Below are 15,110 nucleotides of genomic sequence, written 5' to 3' on the forward strand. Positions count from 1 at the left end.
GCTGTTCCGTGTGGATCCAGGAACCCCTGAGCTGCATTGATTTGTGACTGAAAGAAGGCTTCTGCTAACAGTACATGGCACGCTGTTCGGGACGGAGCCCATCAGTTGAGCGGGCCTTTTAAAAACGCACTGGAGCCACCACCTGACTGAGCGCCCCCCCCCCCCCCCCCCCCCACACACGCACAAACACCGTCATGAACATGTCATGACAGCAAGGCCACGCCTCCCTGAGAAATCTCGTGTCGGAATGGTGCACGGAGGTTGACAGCATTCTCCCTTCACAAGCTTGTCCTGCCTTTAATGTGATTTAACCTAGCGCTACCTGCTGGGGGGACAGTTTAAAGGGAGGGGCCCCCAAGGACCCCAAACCAGCCACAGCGAAACGCATCGACCGGCAATCGATCCCGCTGACCTGGGCTACTTCGGCCGACGCGTGTCAGACGCAAAGGGGGCTTCCGGGATGGAAGAGGCAGTGTGCTTTTTTTCACCGTGCTCCGACTTCGATCCGCGTTGACAGGCACTTAAGTTTAAAGGCGCCCTGCCCGGGCAGTGGATGGACGGATTAACGGGCTGTGACGTCTGCTTAATGCCACGGGAAGAAGCCGCGGGTTAACGGCGCTCGCAGGCCGAATAGGGAGGGGGTCAGCGGGCAGCCGGTGACCAGGATTTCTGCAGAGGTTTAGGTAGTCATGACCTCTTACTCGCTTCAGCCTGATGTCTGCAGGTCGGTTCTTTCCGAGCAGCATAGCACAGTGAGCAGCATACCACAGTGAGCAGCATACCAAAGTGAGCAGCATACCACAGTGAGCATCATACCACAGTGAGCAGCATACCAAAGTGAGCAGCATACCAAAGTGAGCAGCATACCAAAGTGAGCAGCATACCACAGTGAGCAGCATACCAAAGTGAGCAGCATACCAAAGTGAGCAGCATACCAAAGTGAGCAGCATATCACAGCTCCCACCAAAAACCACTTTTAGTTCTGTCAGTGTCACATCTCTCACCTGCTCCATTTACCCTCTGCTATCTAACGATCCACTGTACCCACTCGTCCTATTCATGGTTGCGGGGATCCCAGAGCCTCTTTCAGAAAGCAATAGGAACAAGGCAGGGAATAACCCAAGATGGGGGCGCCAACCCATCACAGGGCACTCACACCATTCACACCTACGGGCAATTTCGCATATTACCAGACTGTCAGGGGTGGGGGGGACTGGAGAACCCAGAGGGAACCCCATAGTAACACGAGATGCTAACAGTGCTAACCACTGCACTATCGAGCTAATTATTCTTATTTTTCATTATTAGATTTTCCCTCTCTGGCTTTTTCAGTTTCGCTGCCTCAGATCGACATGCATGTATCACTTCGTGTTTCCTGAAGACCCACACGAAGCGGCTTAATTATGATCATACTGGAGACTCTCAGATAACATTTATTATTGAAAATCAGTATACATATTTAGACGTGCTCTCTTTATTGGATAAGACTGTCTTGCTTTGTTTCTGTATGGTTTTCATTATTTTAATTGAAAGCAATTTCAGTTTAATGAAAATCAATGGTTTCCATGACCCCAGGCGATCCCGCGTGCAGCGCCAGGGCCGCGCATTCCTGGCATCCTTCCTCCGTAGATGCTGGACGAGTGCAAATTGCCAGCACATGTTTATCCCAAGAGCAGAAGATAAGATGAAGGGGCCTCATGCCTGTGAGAATCCGGGTGGGGATAGGTGGAAAACAGGGATTCGTGAAATCATTCGCAAAGCCCGGTCGGTCACGCTTTGGCGCAAGCGTCTTTGGACGTTTTTTTTTAAATTTTTGTATTTTCCTTCCTGTCACTGTGGGATGCATATTTTTGTGTCTCAACCCGTGAACACAACCCGATATCAGTCTGCTATTTCCCCAGCTCTAATTTGTAAGCCAGTGTCTTCTTAACGAGATAAAATTTGTCGACATTTGTAGCCTTTCCGGTGGTGTCCCAGGGGTGGAGTGCGAGGCGACCAAACACGGAAAAGGCTGGTATAATTCAGCCTCCGGGGGGGTCAGCCACTTCAGAATCGGGGAACCTCCATCGCATGCGGCCCTGCAGCATCACTGCTCCGATTTCGGTGCCTTTTCCATTTCTTCCCAGGCATCTGTCCCACAAACATGCGCACCTGTGAAAGCGTCAAAGCAGGACTTAGTGGAGTGCGTTTGGTCGCTTTAGATTATGGAGTAAAATCACGGCGGCATTTCTGCCGTGATGAATAATTTGATAGTGAAGTGTAGGTTCGATTAGCTGAGAGACTGCTTTACGCCCGAATGTCCAGCTGCTTTTACTCGTTAATTTTTTGCTTATGTGTTGATGGGATCTTCCACCCTATGTCCTGAAGTGACAAGAGGCTCCTGTCTCCCTCCAAGGTGTCAGATGGTTTATTCTGCGTTTAAGATGATCCCACCAGTGTTTGCTTTCCTACAGTTAGTGTTTTTTTTTTCTTGTTGCCAGGGTTTGTAGCTGCTGACCTGTTGCAACATAAAGATATTGAAAGTGGCCAGTTGGGCCAGGTTAGCGAAAGAGTGAAGAGTGTTCGGGTGGCAAATCGGATCTCCTCCTTTCTCTTCGCTTTTGCAGATGCTTTCTCCTCCTCTGACTACGATGGAGGCTGCGACCTTCTCTCACTGTTTGTAAAAGTAAAGATGATGCGACAGTTTGCGGGTTGGTACAGTGTCCTGCAGACGTGAGTCTGTGTCTGTAGGGGGCGCCGGCGAGCGATGTGGCCACCATGCTCACTCGGCCCGCCGCTGACCCGGCGAGGCATGTGCGTCGTGGTCGGCCAGTCCCCCCCCCCCTCCCCCCCAAAGTTGAAAGAAAGCTCCCGTTGTTCCCTAAGAGTCGCGCCTTTTATTCCCTGACAGTTGCGTATTCAATTGACCCAGCATTTGGATGGGGGGTGGGGGAGTGATAGAAAACAGCACTAGAGCTGAAGGCATTTCAAGTGTTTGACTGTGTAAAATTTCAGCCTTGGGGGGGCAGGCTGCAGCTAAAATAACAGCGCGAGAGAGCATTCTGGATCGGGCTGGGACTGTTTGAAAACCGTTTGCTTGTCAACAGTCTGATTTCTTGTCGTCATTGCTTCTCTCTCTCCATCCCTCCCTTTCTCTGCTGGCTGCCGTTCCACGCCTCCTGTGTCCCCTGTTTACGCCAAGAGGCTGCCACGATTCGCCCCGATAACAGCAGACGTTCCCTTACAAGGTCTCCTGCCCCGCGGGTTGTACTGCTCTGCCCATATTAGGCGCCGGTTTCCTGTTTGCTGCCGTCACTGGGATGCGGCCGAGGGCCGGCTGGGGGCCCCAGAGTGGGCCAGGTACTGGGGATGCCTTTTACCGCTTTGCAGCCTGGCCAAGAGCAGATCAGGCACCGCTGACCTTCTTGTGGTGATGTCTGTGGTTTTGACAGTAGATTTTGATGTGAACTATCTATAGTATGTTAACATCTAAGATCTAATATTATTAATAAAAATTCCTTCTTCAGTGTGCAGCTCCTTTCTCACCAGAATTGACCAGGTGCTTAGCACATCTCTCAACGCATGTGTCGGTGCAGCCTGTCTTGGTCCATTTTTGCTCTGCTGTTTTTCGGTACAGAGTATCTCACAGGGTGTCTCTCGGCGCAGCATGTTTCGGCACATTTTTCAGTGCGGCACATCTCTCAGGGGGTCTCAGTGAGGTCTTCCACTGCAATCTCTTGTAGGGTCTCAGGGCAGCTCATATCTTGCTGCATCTGTTGGTGGATCTTAGTGCAGTGCATCTCTTCACGCATCTCTCATAGGTTCTCGCTTTAGCGTGTCTTTTCGATGCAGCTTGTTTCTCACTGCATCTCTCGTAGGTTCTTGGTGCACCGCGTCTCTAACCACATTATTTGGTGGGTCTCAGTGAGGCGTCTCTCGCTGCATCTATTGGTGGGTCTCGGTGCAGCATGTCTCTCACAGCATCTCTCAGCAGGTCTCAGTGCAGTAGGTCTCTTGGTACGTCTCTCGGTGAAACCCACGTCGAAGCGTCTCCGCACTGAGCTTCCCTCAGCGTCTCGAAGTGCAGCTTGCTGTGTCACTTCATGGAGCATGTTGCTTGGTGCCTCTCCTGGGATCTCTTGGTGCACCACATCTCTTGGGGTGGCGCATGTCTTGCCGCAACATATCTCTTAGCATGTCTTAGCATGTCTCTTTGTGCATTTCGCTGCAGTGCATTTCTTGCTGTGTCTCTTAGTTCATCTCGATGCAGTGCGTCTTGGTCTGGCACATTCCCCAGCACAACACGTCTCCAGGCATGTCTCTCTGCACATCTCGGTGCAGTGTGTCTCTCAGCTCTGCACGTCTCTCGGCACAGCACGTCTCCAGGCATGTCTCTCTGCACATCTCGGTGCAGTACGTCTCTCAGCTCTGCACGTCTCTCGGCACAGCACGTCTCCAGGCATGTCTCTCTGCACATCTCGGTGCAGTACGTCTCTCAGCTTTGCACGTCTCTCGGCACAGCACGTCTCCAGGCATGTCTCTCTGCACATCTCGGTGCAGTACGTCTCTCAGCTCTGCACGTCTCTCGGCACAGCACGTCTCCAGGCATGTCTCTCTGCACATCTCGGTGCAGTACGTCTCTCAGCTCTGCACGTCTCTCGGCACAGCACGTCTCCAGGCATGTCTCTCTGCACATCTCGGTGCAGTGTGTCTCTCAGCTCTGCACGTCTCTCGGCACAGCACGTCTCCAGGCATGTCTCTCTGCACATCTCGGTGCAGTGTGTCTCTCAGCTCTGCACGTCTCTCGGCACAGCACGTCTCTAGGCATGTCTCTCTGCACATCTCGGTGCAGTACGTCTCTCAGCTCTTCACGTCTCTCGGCACAGCACGTCTCCAGGCATGTCTCTCTGCACATCTCGGTGCAGTACGTCTCTCAGCTCTGCACGTCTCTCGGCACAGCACGTCTATTGGCATATCTTTCAGCGCATCTCGTTGCAGTGCATCTCTTGTCTCTGCACGTCTCTAGGTGCAGCCCATTTATCGGCGTGTCTCTAGGTGAATCTCTCAGTACAGCGCGTCTCTCAGTTCGGCACATCTCTCGACACGGCGCATTTCTCGGTGCAGCATGTCACCCGGCATGTCTCTTGGCGCATTTCCAGTTTGGACTGAGTGGGGAGGGGGGCTTTACTCCTGATGGTGAGAAGGCGGCCTGGAATGTGCCTTGTTTACACGTCTGTGTTTCCGCACCCGCCGGACACCATGACAGAGTCACTCCGCTCCCTGCTGGCCGTTTGTGCGCCCCTGTCACTCCCCCTCTCACCACAGCGTTAAGATCGGCTTCTTGCTTCCTGCTTTTCTGTAACCACTCTGTATCCCTTCATTGCATTTTTTCTTGAGCGGCTTAAACTGCGTGATGACTTCATGAGTCCGGATCGTGACCTTAAACTGCAATTGCAAAGAACATCTTTTTTTTTTTTAACGTTATGGGCTGGAATTGTTTTACACCTGTCCTCATCCCGGAAGCCTTTAAAATATGACATTTCTTTTAAGATTTTTTTAAGTAGAACAGCAGCTGTAAAATCCTTATGAGGATCCACCTTAGAAAACAAAAGGGCTCATTGCACATTTATCGTCAATCTTTTCAACTTTCCGTCGTTTTGTCTCGCACTTTTCATCACTTTCAGTGACAAGAACACTTCTTGTGCTTTCGTGGCCTTTCTGGGTCTTTCTAGTAAAGCCAGGGATGGGTCTACTACACATCTGGCTTCTGAACCTGTAGTAGGTGGGGCTTCTTGGGTCCTGGTCATAGGAGCCAGTTAAGTAACCAATAGGAAAAGCTGTAGACCAGTCGGCCCTCTACCAGTATCTTTTGGCTGCATACAAGTTATTCTGCGTTTCTTTTATTTAAATCTATCTTATTCTGTCTTTTTTGTTTTTTTTCTTAAACCCGGTTGGTCACTTTCTGAAATGCCCCCAAGACACGGTCACAGCCGTATCTCTTGTGTCCTCCCGCCGTGACACCAGCCTGTCCCCCTTTTTCCGGAAGGAATCTTTGCTAGACGGAGCTGAAAGGAGTGTGACAGTTCTGGGACTCTGGTTGGCTGGGGTCGTAAACGTAAGCATGTCATCACCCTGCCACCCCCCCCCACACAAACAGTCCCATGGTGCTGCTTCTGTCCAGGCGGCAGAGGTGCAGGTCTCAGTGACAGAAACGCCCCCCCCCCATCATAAACATGCTCTGTCTCTCAGGATGTCGGTACCTCCCGGCTCCCCTTTTGCTACGTAGCCTTGTTTGCATCCTTTCCGTTTCTGTCGGCATATTGGTTACTTCCCGTGTTCCTGTGCCTTCTGTAGTTTTAAACCTCGTCGCCGCTCATCCCCTTCCGAGTGCCCTGGTTAAACGTCACGAGTCACAGGCCTCGTCGTCGCCGGTGTTCAGCACTCAGTAAGCGGCTTTGAGTCTGAGCTGTCCGTCGCTAGAAAGCGCCGACCACATGCTGTGCCCTGCGTTTAGGTCCAGTTACAGAGGTCACCAGGCAGGTTATGGTTCGGGTTAACCGCTTGGTTAGATTTGGTGACTGCTAGTTAGGGATGTTTTCGAAGCAATGGCTGCCCCCACTCTATTTGCTTACAACCCCCCCCCCTTCATTCCATCTGTGTTTCCTGTGGTGTTGGTCTTTCTTTCTGTCTTTCTTTCTGTCTTTCTGTCTTGTCTTGTCTCCCCCCCCCCCGCAGGCCCACTACAGTCCCCTTGCACAGAGATTTGGTGGGGGGGGGCTACTGCTGCTGTCAGTGAATACCTCTGCGCAGAGGGGCCAGCTGCATGTCTGCCTGCGTGCGTCTGCCTGCGTGCGTCTGCCTGTTTGTTGTGGGCTCCTGCGCTCACCTTAGCTGCCTTCTGTTTCGCTCATGTAGGCGCTGTTTGTGGCGTATTGCTTCAGCGCTGTCACACACTGATAGAATCAGAGACACAGTGATGCCGGGGCCTATGCTCCCCCCCCCTGCGTTCTTGCTGAGAGGAAGGGGTCAGCCAGGACTTGACGGTGTGTGCGTGTCGGCACGCGCATGCCTTCCTCCTCTCCGGCACACGGTCTCTCACGCCAAACAGGCCCGTGGTCGTCCAGGCACCACACCGGGCCGCCCACGCATCCGGTAACCTGAAGAGAAGTGCTGCTCTTCCCAAATCACGTGGGTCACTGCAGTCACCCCCAGGCGAGTACAGGATGGCCATCAGCTGTCCGCTCACACGTTCCCTTCGTGCCGAATGCCGCCTCTCGCTTTGTAATTGGTCCGGCAGCCGTGGCCTCGACCTGCTAGCTTTTTTTGTCCAGGTGCTGTGTTCCCGATCAGAGGGGGGTCCTGGTGGAGAGCTGCTTTCGATTTCGGGGGAGTCTCTCACACGCACATCTGCATGTACCTTCTTTCCAGAACACAGTCATGGCTTTATTATGTAGGGGAATTTGTAAGGTTGCCTGTTGGGCTCCTGTAGCTGAGCACAGAACACAGAAGGTCGTGGGTTCGGATCCTAGGGAGCGCACGCAAAATGTAAATGTAAAAAGAAATAAATGTGAATGTCTAGGTTTTCCTGCCCAGAGGGCTGTGCTGCTTACAGGCTCCGCTCTGCGGAGAAAAGTGCAGCACAGGCGTGAAAAGACGCACGGACCTACCAGCACTGCCGGGCGCCGCCCCTCCGCCCCCAGGAATGTGACATGCATCCTCCAGCCCCCCCATCCCCTCACAGCCGACTCCTCGCACATAAAGTCCAGTGTGGGGCCTGAGACCAGCTTGAGCTGCCTGTTCCTGGGTGCACGCCACTGTCTTGCTGGGCCCAGTTCAGGCCCCCGGCTTGGGTGGCGTGTTCAAGTTTCATATTTTCATGTTTTTATTTGTCACATAAGCGATCAAACACTGTACTACTGCATAGTGAGATGCTTTGCCACCTGATTCCTGCATTGTGCTTGAAGGGAATAAAAGGAAAACAAAATGTTATAAGAAGAGTAACTAAGAATAAAATAACAATAAAGGTAACAGACGCAGGGGCGTGGTTAGGCATATTTAAGGGGGGCTTTAGACCTCCTAAAATACTTCTCAGTCCCCCAAAATAAATGTGTATTTATTGGCTTGAAGTCATGAATAATTTGCCATCAGCCCCCCAGTAGAGACTCAGCTCCTCATCCATTCATCTGCAACTATGCTTCTGAAAAGGCCTACAAAATTAAAATGAGTATATCAACAGCAGTAAAAGATATGCAGTGACAGTGTGGTATGATAGAAGTGCAGTGGTTTGTTAGCTTTGGGGGTCCTCGAAGGGGAGACAATGGCCTGAGGGCAGAAGATTTTCCTTTCCTTTCTTGTTTTGGCCTTCAGGCTGGCCACAGCAGTGAGAGGAGGCCGTTGTTGGGGTAGGTGGGGGCTTTTATTATTATTTTATTATTTGTATTGCTCTCTTTGGGGGAGGTACATGAACCGGAACCTGTAGATAAAGTGCTTCGCTTCCTGTTTGGTGTGCATCCCCCACCCCGTCATGGAGCCAAGGACCAGGCTCTCCTATGCCACACCTGAGGGCAGTTTTGATCCACTGGTCCGGCTCCGGCGTTATCTGGCTGCTACCACTGATTCAGCACCCCAGCCCTGCTGACGGGGGGTGGCTTACTGTGGAAAGCGGGTTTCCTCTTATCTCTTGTTCTTCAATCTCCTGCCGTCTGTCGGGGGGGGGGGGGTGTCGGGCGAGTCCCAGCTGGATGGACGCGTGTGCCGGGTTTGTCCTGGCTGGACTGGGGGTGCCGGGTGAGTTCTGGCTGCCAGGTTTGAATTTGCATCCCAACGAGTTGTTGTCTGCTGTCTGTACGTGGGGCTGCGGGATGCTTGTAAGAGTTTTACTTACACAAAAATGTTCTGAGGATGAAAAATTATTGGTTCCAAGTAGGGCTGCAACGATTCATCGAGTAACTCGAATAACAAGATTACAAAAAATCCATCCATGCAAATTCTTTGCTTCGATGCTTCGTGTAATCCGCACGACTATGTACTGCTTAGTGATCACCCTGTGTCACTCGGTGGATTATTACTGTCGCACAGTGTGCTTACGCTGCATTACGTGTAGCAGGTTTGATTTAATGGCGCGATGGAGGAAGACTAAGAAAATCGCTAGGAAAGTCAGAGAAAAGGACAAAAAATGTCTGACGTTTGGGGCCATTTCAAACAAAAGAAAAGCGAAAATAGTGTACAATGTGTCCATTGTAAAACCGAATTAGCTTACCACAGAGCGGAACCAGTACAAGGTAAGCGCGAGCGTGTCACTCACCTCTGCGGCTAGGCATAGCCATGCGATAGAAACGTATTTATGGGCACATGTCTGAATAAAATAGTATAACGCGATTCAGGCCAAGCAGCTCATATTTCTCCTCAATAAAAACACCGATAACACAACAACAGTGAAAATGAAGCTATAGTTAATTAACGCGGAGCTGGAGTTTGTCTATACACTAACAGCAAAGAGTAAAAAGACGGTTCCGTTACAGAGGTGGTGAACTCAGGTGGAGTGACGGAAAAGAACAGCAGTGCTTGTAATCGCTACTAAACCTTTACTGGTAAAGAGCTGGCGAGAGTCCTTAACCAAACCAGCTGTTCTACAAGCTGAAAGGTGAAGAAAAGCGATGTTTTCAGCTGCTCCCATCCACCGCCGTTTGTCTTCCATAGCAGCAAAGCTACAGTAAAGCTGTACAAATTAAAATAGAAGCTATTTGTATACAGATAAACTGTTAGCTTAGTTCGAGTATTTAAATTTGGCAACTTGCAGCAGGCTGACAGCAGCCGTAGGTCACACTTTGTCACAGTGATACCTGCAGCATGCAGGGGTGAGTCTAAAGGGGAGCATGGGGTGTACTCAACTACATCTATTTCAAGGCTTTAGTAATATTATTCTGCAGATTTAGATTAATATGAATAATGTTGCATAATTATAATAATATAAATAATATATTAGAAATATAACATAAAAATTACCCCCCCCTTTCCCAACAGCCTTGGGCCAGTGAAACTCAGACACTGAATTATCCAACCGCCACATATGCTCCTTTAAAGGCTTACGCACACACACTCATTCTCTAACACACTTAAACACAGACTCTCACTCACATTCACTTACACACACACATGAACACAGCATTCTCTCATCCAGGAGATACAATCCTGTCAGAACTTTTTTTATGCCTCCTATAAATGTACAAGAACACAGAGAGTAAAGGCCATTTTAATTTATGCCTTAGTTTAAGATATATGTATACCTTTTCAGTAATTTTATTTGACATTTTATTTTTGCATTTAAGAAAGTGTTTTGTTTTAAAAAGCAAAACAAATATCTACATAAATGCACTAAAAGGGTTTAGTTCTTTTGTCAGTTGTATGGAGTTCAGTCATTAAAAATGTTACTAAAACAGAAACACATGAGTTATTCATTTTAAGAATAGTTACGATTGCTCTTTAATAAGAAAAAAGTATTTCTTATCCGATTACTTGATTAATCGATGGAATAATCGATAGATTACTCGATTACTAAAATAATCGATAGCTGCAGCCCTAGTTCCAAGACATAACCAATCAGATTGTAGAGGAGGTGGGTCCAAGCAACTAGTGGAGGCGGGACCAAGACATCTGATTGACAAGGACGTTAGAACGTCATGAGCAGCCAAACTTACCACTATTCAACCCAAGTAGTTGTGTGTATGTTGATGTATGCGTTAATCGTGACCTTGAGCTTCCAGAGGAGCTACTGAAATCAGGCGGTACGTGGTCTCGTTGTAGCATGTGGTAGTGAGATGCTCCCACAGTCTGATAAGATGCTATCAGGTTTCATTTGTGATATTTAATTGAAAACTTGTTTGATAGAAATCAATATGAAAGCATTTCAAAGGCAGAAAAAACAGGAATTTCTGACATGCTTTACTTAAATTGCTTGTTAAATTAGGCAGTAAACAGGTTAAATAAAAAGTGTACCCTTCACTGATAAACTTTTTGTTAATTCTTGTTTTTAAAGATATTCTCTGTTGTTTATTTGTCATATTTTTCTAGGCTTTTTCTTAAGTGCTTGGTGTGTTTTTTGCTGCCCACTGACAGCTCAGGAACATGTGGACCGCAGCAGAATGGGGGCACTTGCTCCCATTGGCCCACGTAACCTACCTTCTCTCTCATTGGCTGTTTCTTGTGACCTGACTCACCACTCCTATGACATCATGTAGCCCCTGCTGACTGTGCCCTATACTCCTGTGTCCAGGTGTCCTGTTTGGGGCAAATGGATATGGGAAGCACAGGTATGTCCTAGGGCAGCCGAAGTAAGTTCCAGAGAAAGATTCTCATCTTTTCTTTGGGAAACGCAGTGTACAAATTAGACAACAACTAAGTTCCTTCATATTGAAGATAGAACTGGGTCACTGCTCTAATATTGGTAATAACAATTTTCAAGAAAGAATCCCTTTGTTGTGCTATCGTAACTATGGGTGAGGGAGTGTTTAACCAGATTGATCATCCATAAATCTTTCCGAACGGTTAACCTGTACATGGCAGCACAAGGCACAAGGGGATGTTCCCCCAGGAAGGGTGCCAGTCCATCACTACTGCCAGAACTGTAATCGAACAACAAGTGGCTATGGCTTTCACTCATTTGCGTGTAACCTTCAGACTTTAAAAACCTGTAACATGTTACCTTTTTCCAGTCCCCACAAGGGGAAATTCAATTTTATAAAAATCTGTGACTGCAATCAAAAAATTAAAAATGCCAAAAGTCTTTTATTTTGTTTGATTACTTAAGTTATGTTGAAGGTTAGGGCTGAGGAGGGGTGAAGGTTGTCATCCCTGGGGTCATGCCTATAGAAATGAATGGATGGTCCCCACAAAAGTTATAAATGCAAACGTGTGTGTGTGTGTGTGTGTGTGTGTGTGTGTGTGTGTGTATTTACCTGTGTGTTTTGCACGTCTTCCCACATTTCTCTCATTTTGACTTTTCTGCCATGACGTGGAAGCCATTCTGTTGTACCGCATGCACACAAACTCACACGGACGCACAAACACAAACACACACACACACAGACGTCCGCCCGCTGACCTCTCATTTGTGCTTTCTCCGCTTTCTTATTGTTTGGGGACAGGCACCAAGCGAAGCTGGCGAGAGACGCAGATATAACGTTTCCGCGTCGTTCGCATTGCTCTGCCAGCTCGTCCCATCGCCGCTGCGTCACCATGCCAGCCCACCGCAAACAAACCCGGCTCCAGCCCTGCTCCTTCCCCATCTCTCTCGTCCGCCATCCAGTTGCCATGGCGTTTGTATCATTGTTTGCTTACTGTGCCTCTGGGTTGCCACGGCAACACTTATTTGCTGAACTAATGTCTGGCGAGTGTTAAGCAGATGCTGATGGCGGACACGGATCATTTCCATTTTGTTCAATGAGACGTCTTGTGTTGTAAGAGCGCAGGGTCCCAGGACCGGCGTGATGACAGATCAGAGAAACGCACGTGATTGAGTTGGGTCATTCATGCACCTTATTCATGGTACCATCCATTCCCGGCACCAGACGTGCTTTAATAGAGGCTTTGCTGATGAATCTTGGTTATATTGGCATTTTGTTAGCGAAGTCTCTATGCTGGTTGGCTAGAAGTGACATTGTAGGGATGCATTGTGCCTTAGCGTAAATTATGAAGGCCGGTCTTGCTTTCTCATCGCTTGGGATCTCCACCGCTACCCCTTGCAGAGTTAAGAACAAATAAACCACTTTAACTAGGTAGATGCTCCCTGTGACAGAAGGGCTGCACCACTTCAAAAGTCCTCTCCTACCTTCCGCCATCCTGCCACCTTGTGCTTGACCCTGACCTGGATGGACGGATGGATGGACACAGGCTCAAACCGCCTTTCGTGCTTTGCAGCGAGACACTTTGCACAGGATGTTCTGAATCGCAAGTACAAAAAGTACAAGGAATTTCTATTGTTTCCGGTGGTGCCCTCACATAAACGGACAAGCATGCAATAAAACTTATAATCGGGACAAAAATGCAGAAGAACAATAAATAGAGTGAAAGTAAAACAGTCGTTTTCAGTCTTTTTTCCCAGGAGTAGCTGCCAAACTGAAGCGGAGTTCAGACTAGCCATTAAAAAAGGGCGTTAGGAACTCGTCCTTCTTTAGCCTGGCGGGTTTCTGAAACTACCGGCCTCGTCACGATCGGCATTCTGCCACGATCGCGGCTGTCCGGGTGCATCTTCCATGTGGATCCGATTGAGTCAGTCCACTTTCCCTGTCCACCTTACAGCCACCATCTTGGCTGCTAACCCCCCTCACCTGCCCCACATATGCTGCTTTTTTAACCCTAAAGTAACAGTGTACTTTTTAAGTGGTGTGCGGTGCGGCCTGAAGGAAACGTTACCCCCCCTCACCCCCCCCCCCCCCCACTCCTCCAACCCCCCAAGGAGGTTGAAGCACTCTGTCATTCTTTGGCGGGGGACAATGCAGGAGCTGCATGCGGCCTTCTCCTCTGTGTGGTTTTTCTTTTTTCTGTCTGCACAGATAACATGAAAATCCACCCAATTGACGTAATTAGGCCAGATAGGATCTGAGAAGCTCGTTGTTGACGTTTCTCTGTGGTTTCAGTGGCTTGCAGCTCTCTTTCGTTCGCTCTTTCGCTCTCTCCCTCTCTTTCATTCTCTCTCTCTCACCCTCTCTTTTGCTCTCCCCTTCTGGCTCTCCCTCTCTCTGCGAATCTGTTGTGCTATTCGACCTGAGACACAATATAAACGTTAAGAAATGTGGAATATAATTTGGGTCCTCCTCCACAACATGCCGTCGTATGAGGCTGTCTCTCTTTGCCCTGAAATGCAGTCTGCATATAAGTGGTAGTATGCAGCAATAGTTGAGTGTCTGAATTCCTTGTGTGTGTGTGTGTGTGTGTGTGTGTGTGTGTGTGTGTGTGTGTGTGTGTGTGTGTGTGTTTTTGACCAATGTTATCCTGCCACTGAATGGATGTCATCTTGTGGGGCTGGTTCCCTCGTCACTGTGACGTCTGAGCCTCTGGGGTCACCTGAGGATTCGGCGCTGAGTGTGTGCGAGTTGGGAAGAGCTGTCAGGGGTGAGGTTCCCAAAACGCCGTACCACACACCGCGACGGATGTGTTCACACTCATGCAAACGTGCAGTCGCTGCAGCTGTGGTGTCCTGAGAAAGTGTTACGGTGTGACGTGAGGAGTGATAGTGTTGGGGGTCAGGTGTGTCTCCCCCAGGCGTACAGACTGTTTCCCACAGCCGGCCCTGGCTGTCTCTGCAGTCTTGCCCCCCCCCCCCCCCCCCCCCCAACCCTCCAGCTAACCTGTGTTTCTCTTCTCCTCTTCTAGATGATTCTTTGGGACTGGGACTTGAAGCAGTGGTACAAGCCACAGTATCAGGTCAGTGTGTGTGTGTGTGTGTGTGTGTGTGTGTGTGTGTGTTTTTGGGGGGGGGGACTTCATGGCCTCCACACCTATGATGTCATCATTCTCGCCGCATACGGCTGCACGTGGTTAGCCTGGAGTTATGGTGTGGACAGCGCTCTCTACGGGGACCATCATCTGAGAGGGACACTGGGGGTGGATTTGACCCGGAAGTACGAAACCAGATACCCAGGCTGGTCCTAAAGATCCTGCTGATATTTTCTCACCACATGGGAAATTCTAAGATTGAAGGTGATAAGAAAATAAATAAATACCCCCCCCCGCCCCCCCCCGGCGCTTATCTGCGCTAATCTTTATCCTCCATCCCCTTCTGTGTGAAGGTGGTACGTCCTGCAGTAATGTCGGTCCGCTCACCTCTATGTGTGGCTCTTGGCCGTCGAGCGTCACAGAGGCACCCCAGCGAGTTTCTGTTTCAGGCCCATAGACACTAATTTCCTGAAATAAACTGCCCCCCCCCCCCCCCCACCATGGTGACAACCACACAGGTAGATGAAAAAACCAGCTGACGTCAGTCTAACTGAAGGCCCACTTTTTCTGCTGCTCAGTCACCTTAAGCAAAGGTAACCAGGTCATTGATTGGCTGGGCGTCTCCCTTTGGTGGGGGGGGGGGAGAGCATGCCGCCACACTGCAGCAGTCCCACTCCTGCCAGCCCCTGATAAATCTC

The 15,110-nt window shown here is 49.6% G+C and overlaps 1 protein-coding gene across 1 annotated transcript in view; it reads left to right on the forward strand.

Annotated features, from left to right (window-relative positions):
* LOC125706143 (cGMP-inhibited 3',5'-cyclic phosphodiesterase B-like) overlaps positions 1–15,110 on the forward strand; it is a 46,704-nt gene that overhangs the window by 16,574 nt on the left and 15,020 nt on the right. The window contains exon 2 of the mRNA XM_048972700.1: positions 14,350–14,400. Coding sequence (XP_048828657.1) covers positions 14,350–14,400 — 51 coding nt within the window. The remainder of the gene's footprint in view (positions 1–14,349; positions 14,401–15,110) is intronic.

The sequence above is a fragment of the Brienomyrus brachyistius genome, chromosome 13, assembly GCF_023856365.1.
Source record: "Brienomyrus brachyistius isolate T26 chromosome 13, BBRACH_0.4, whole genome shotgun sequence".
Lineage (NCBI taxonomy): Eukaryota > Metazoa > Chordata > Actinopteri > Osteoglossiformes > Mormyridae > Brienomyrus > Brienomyrus brachyistius.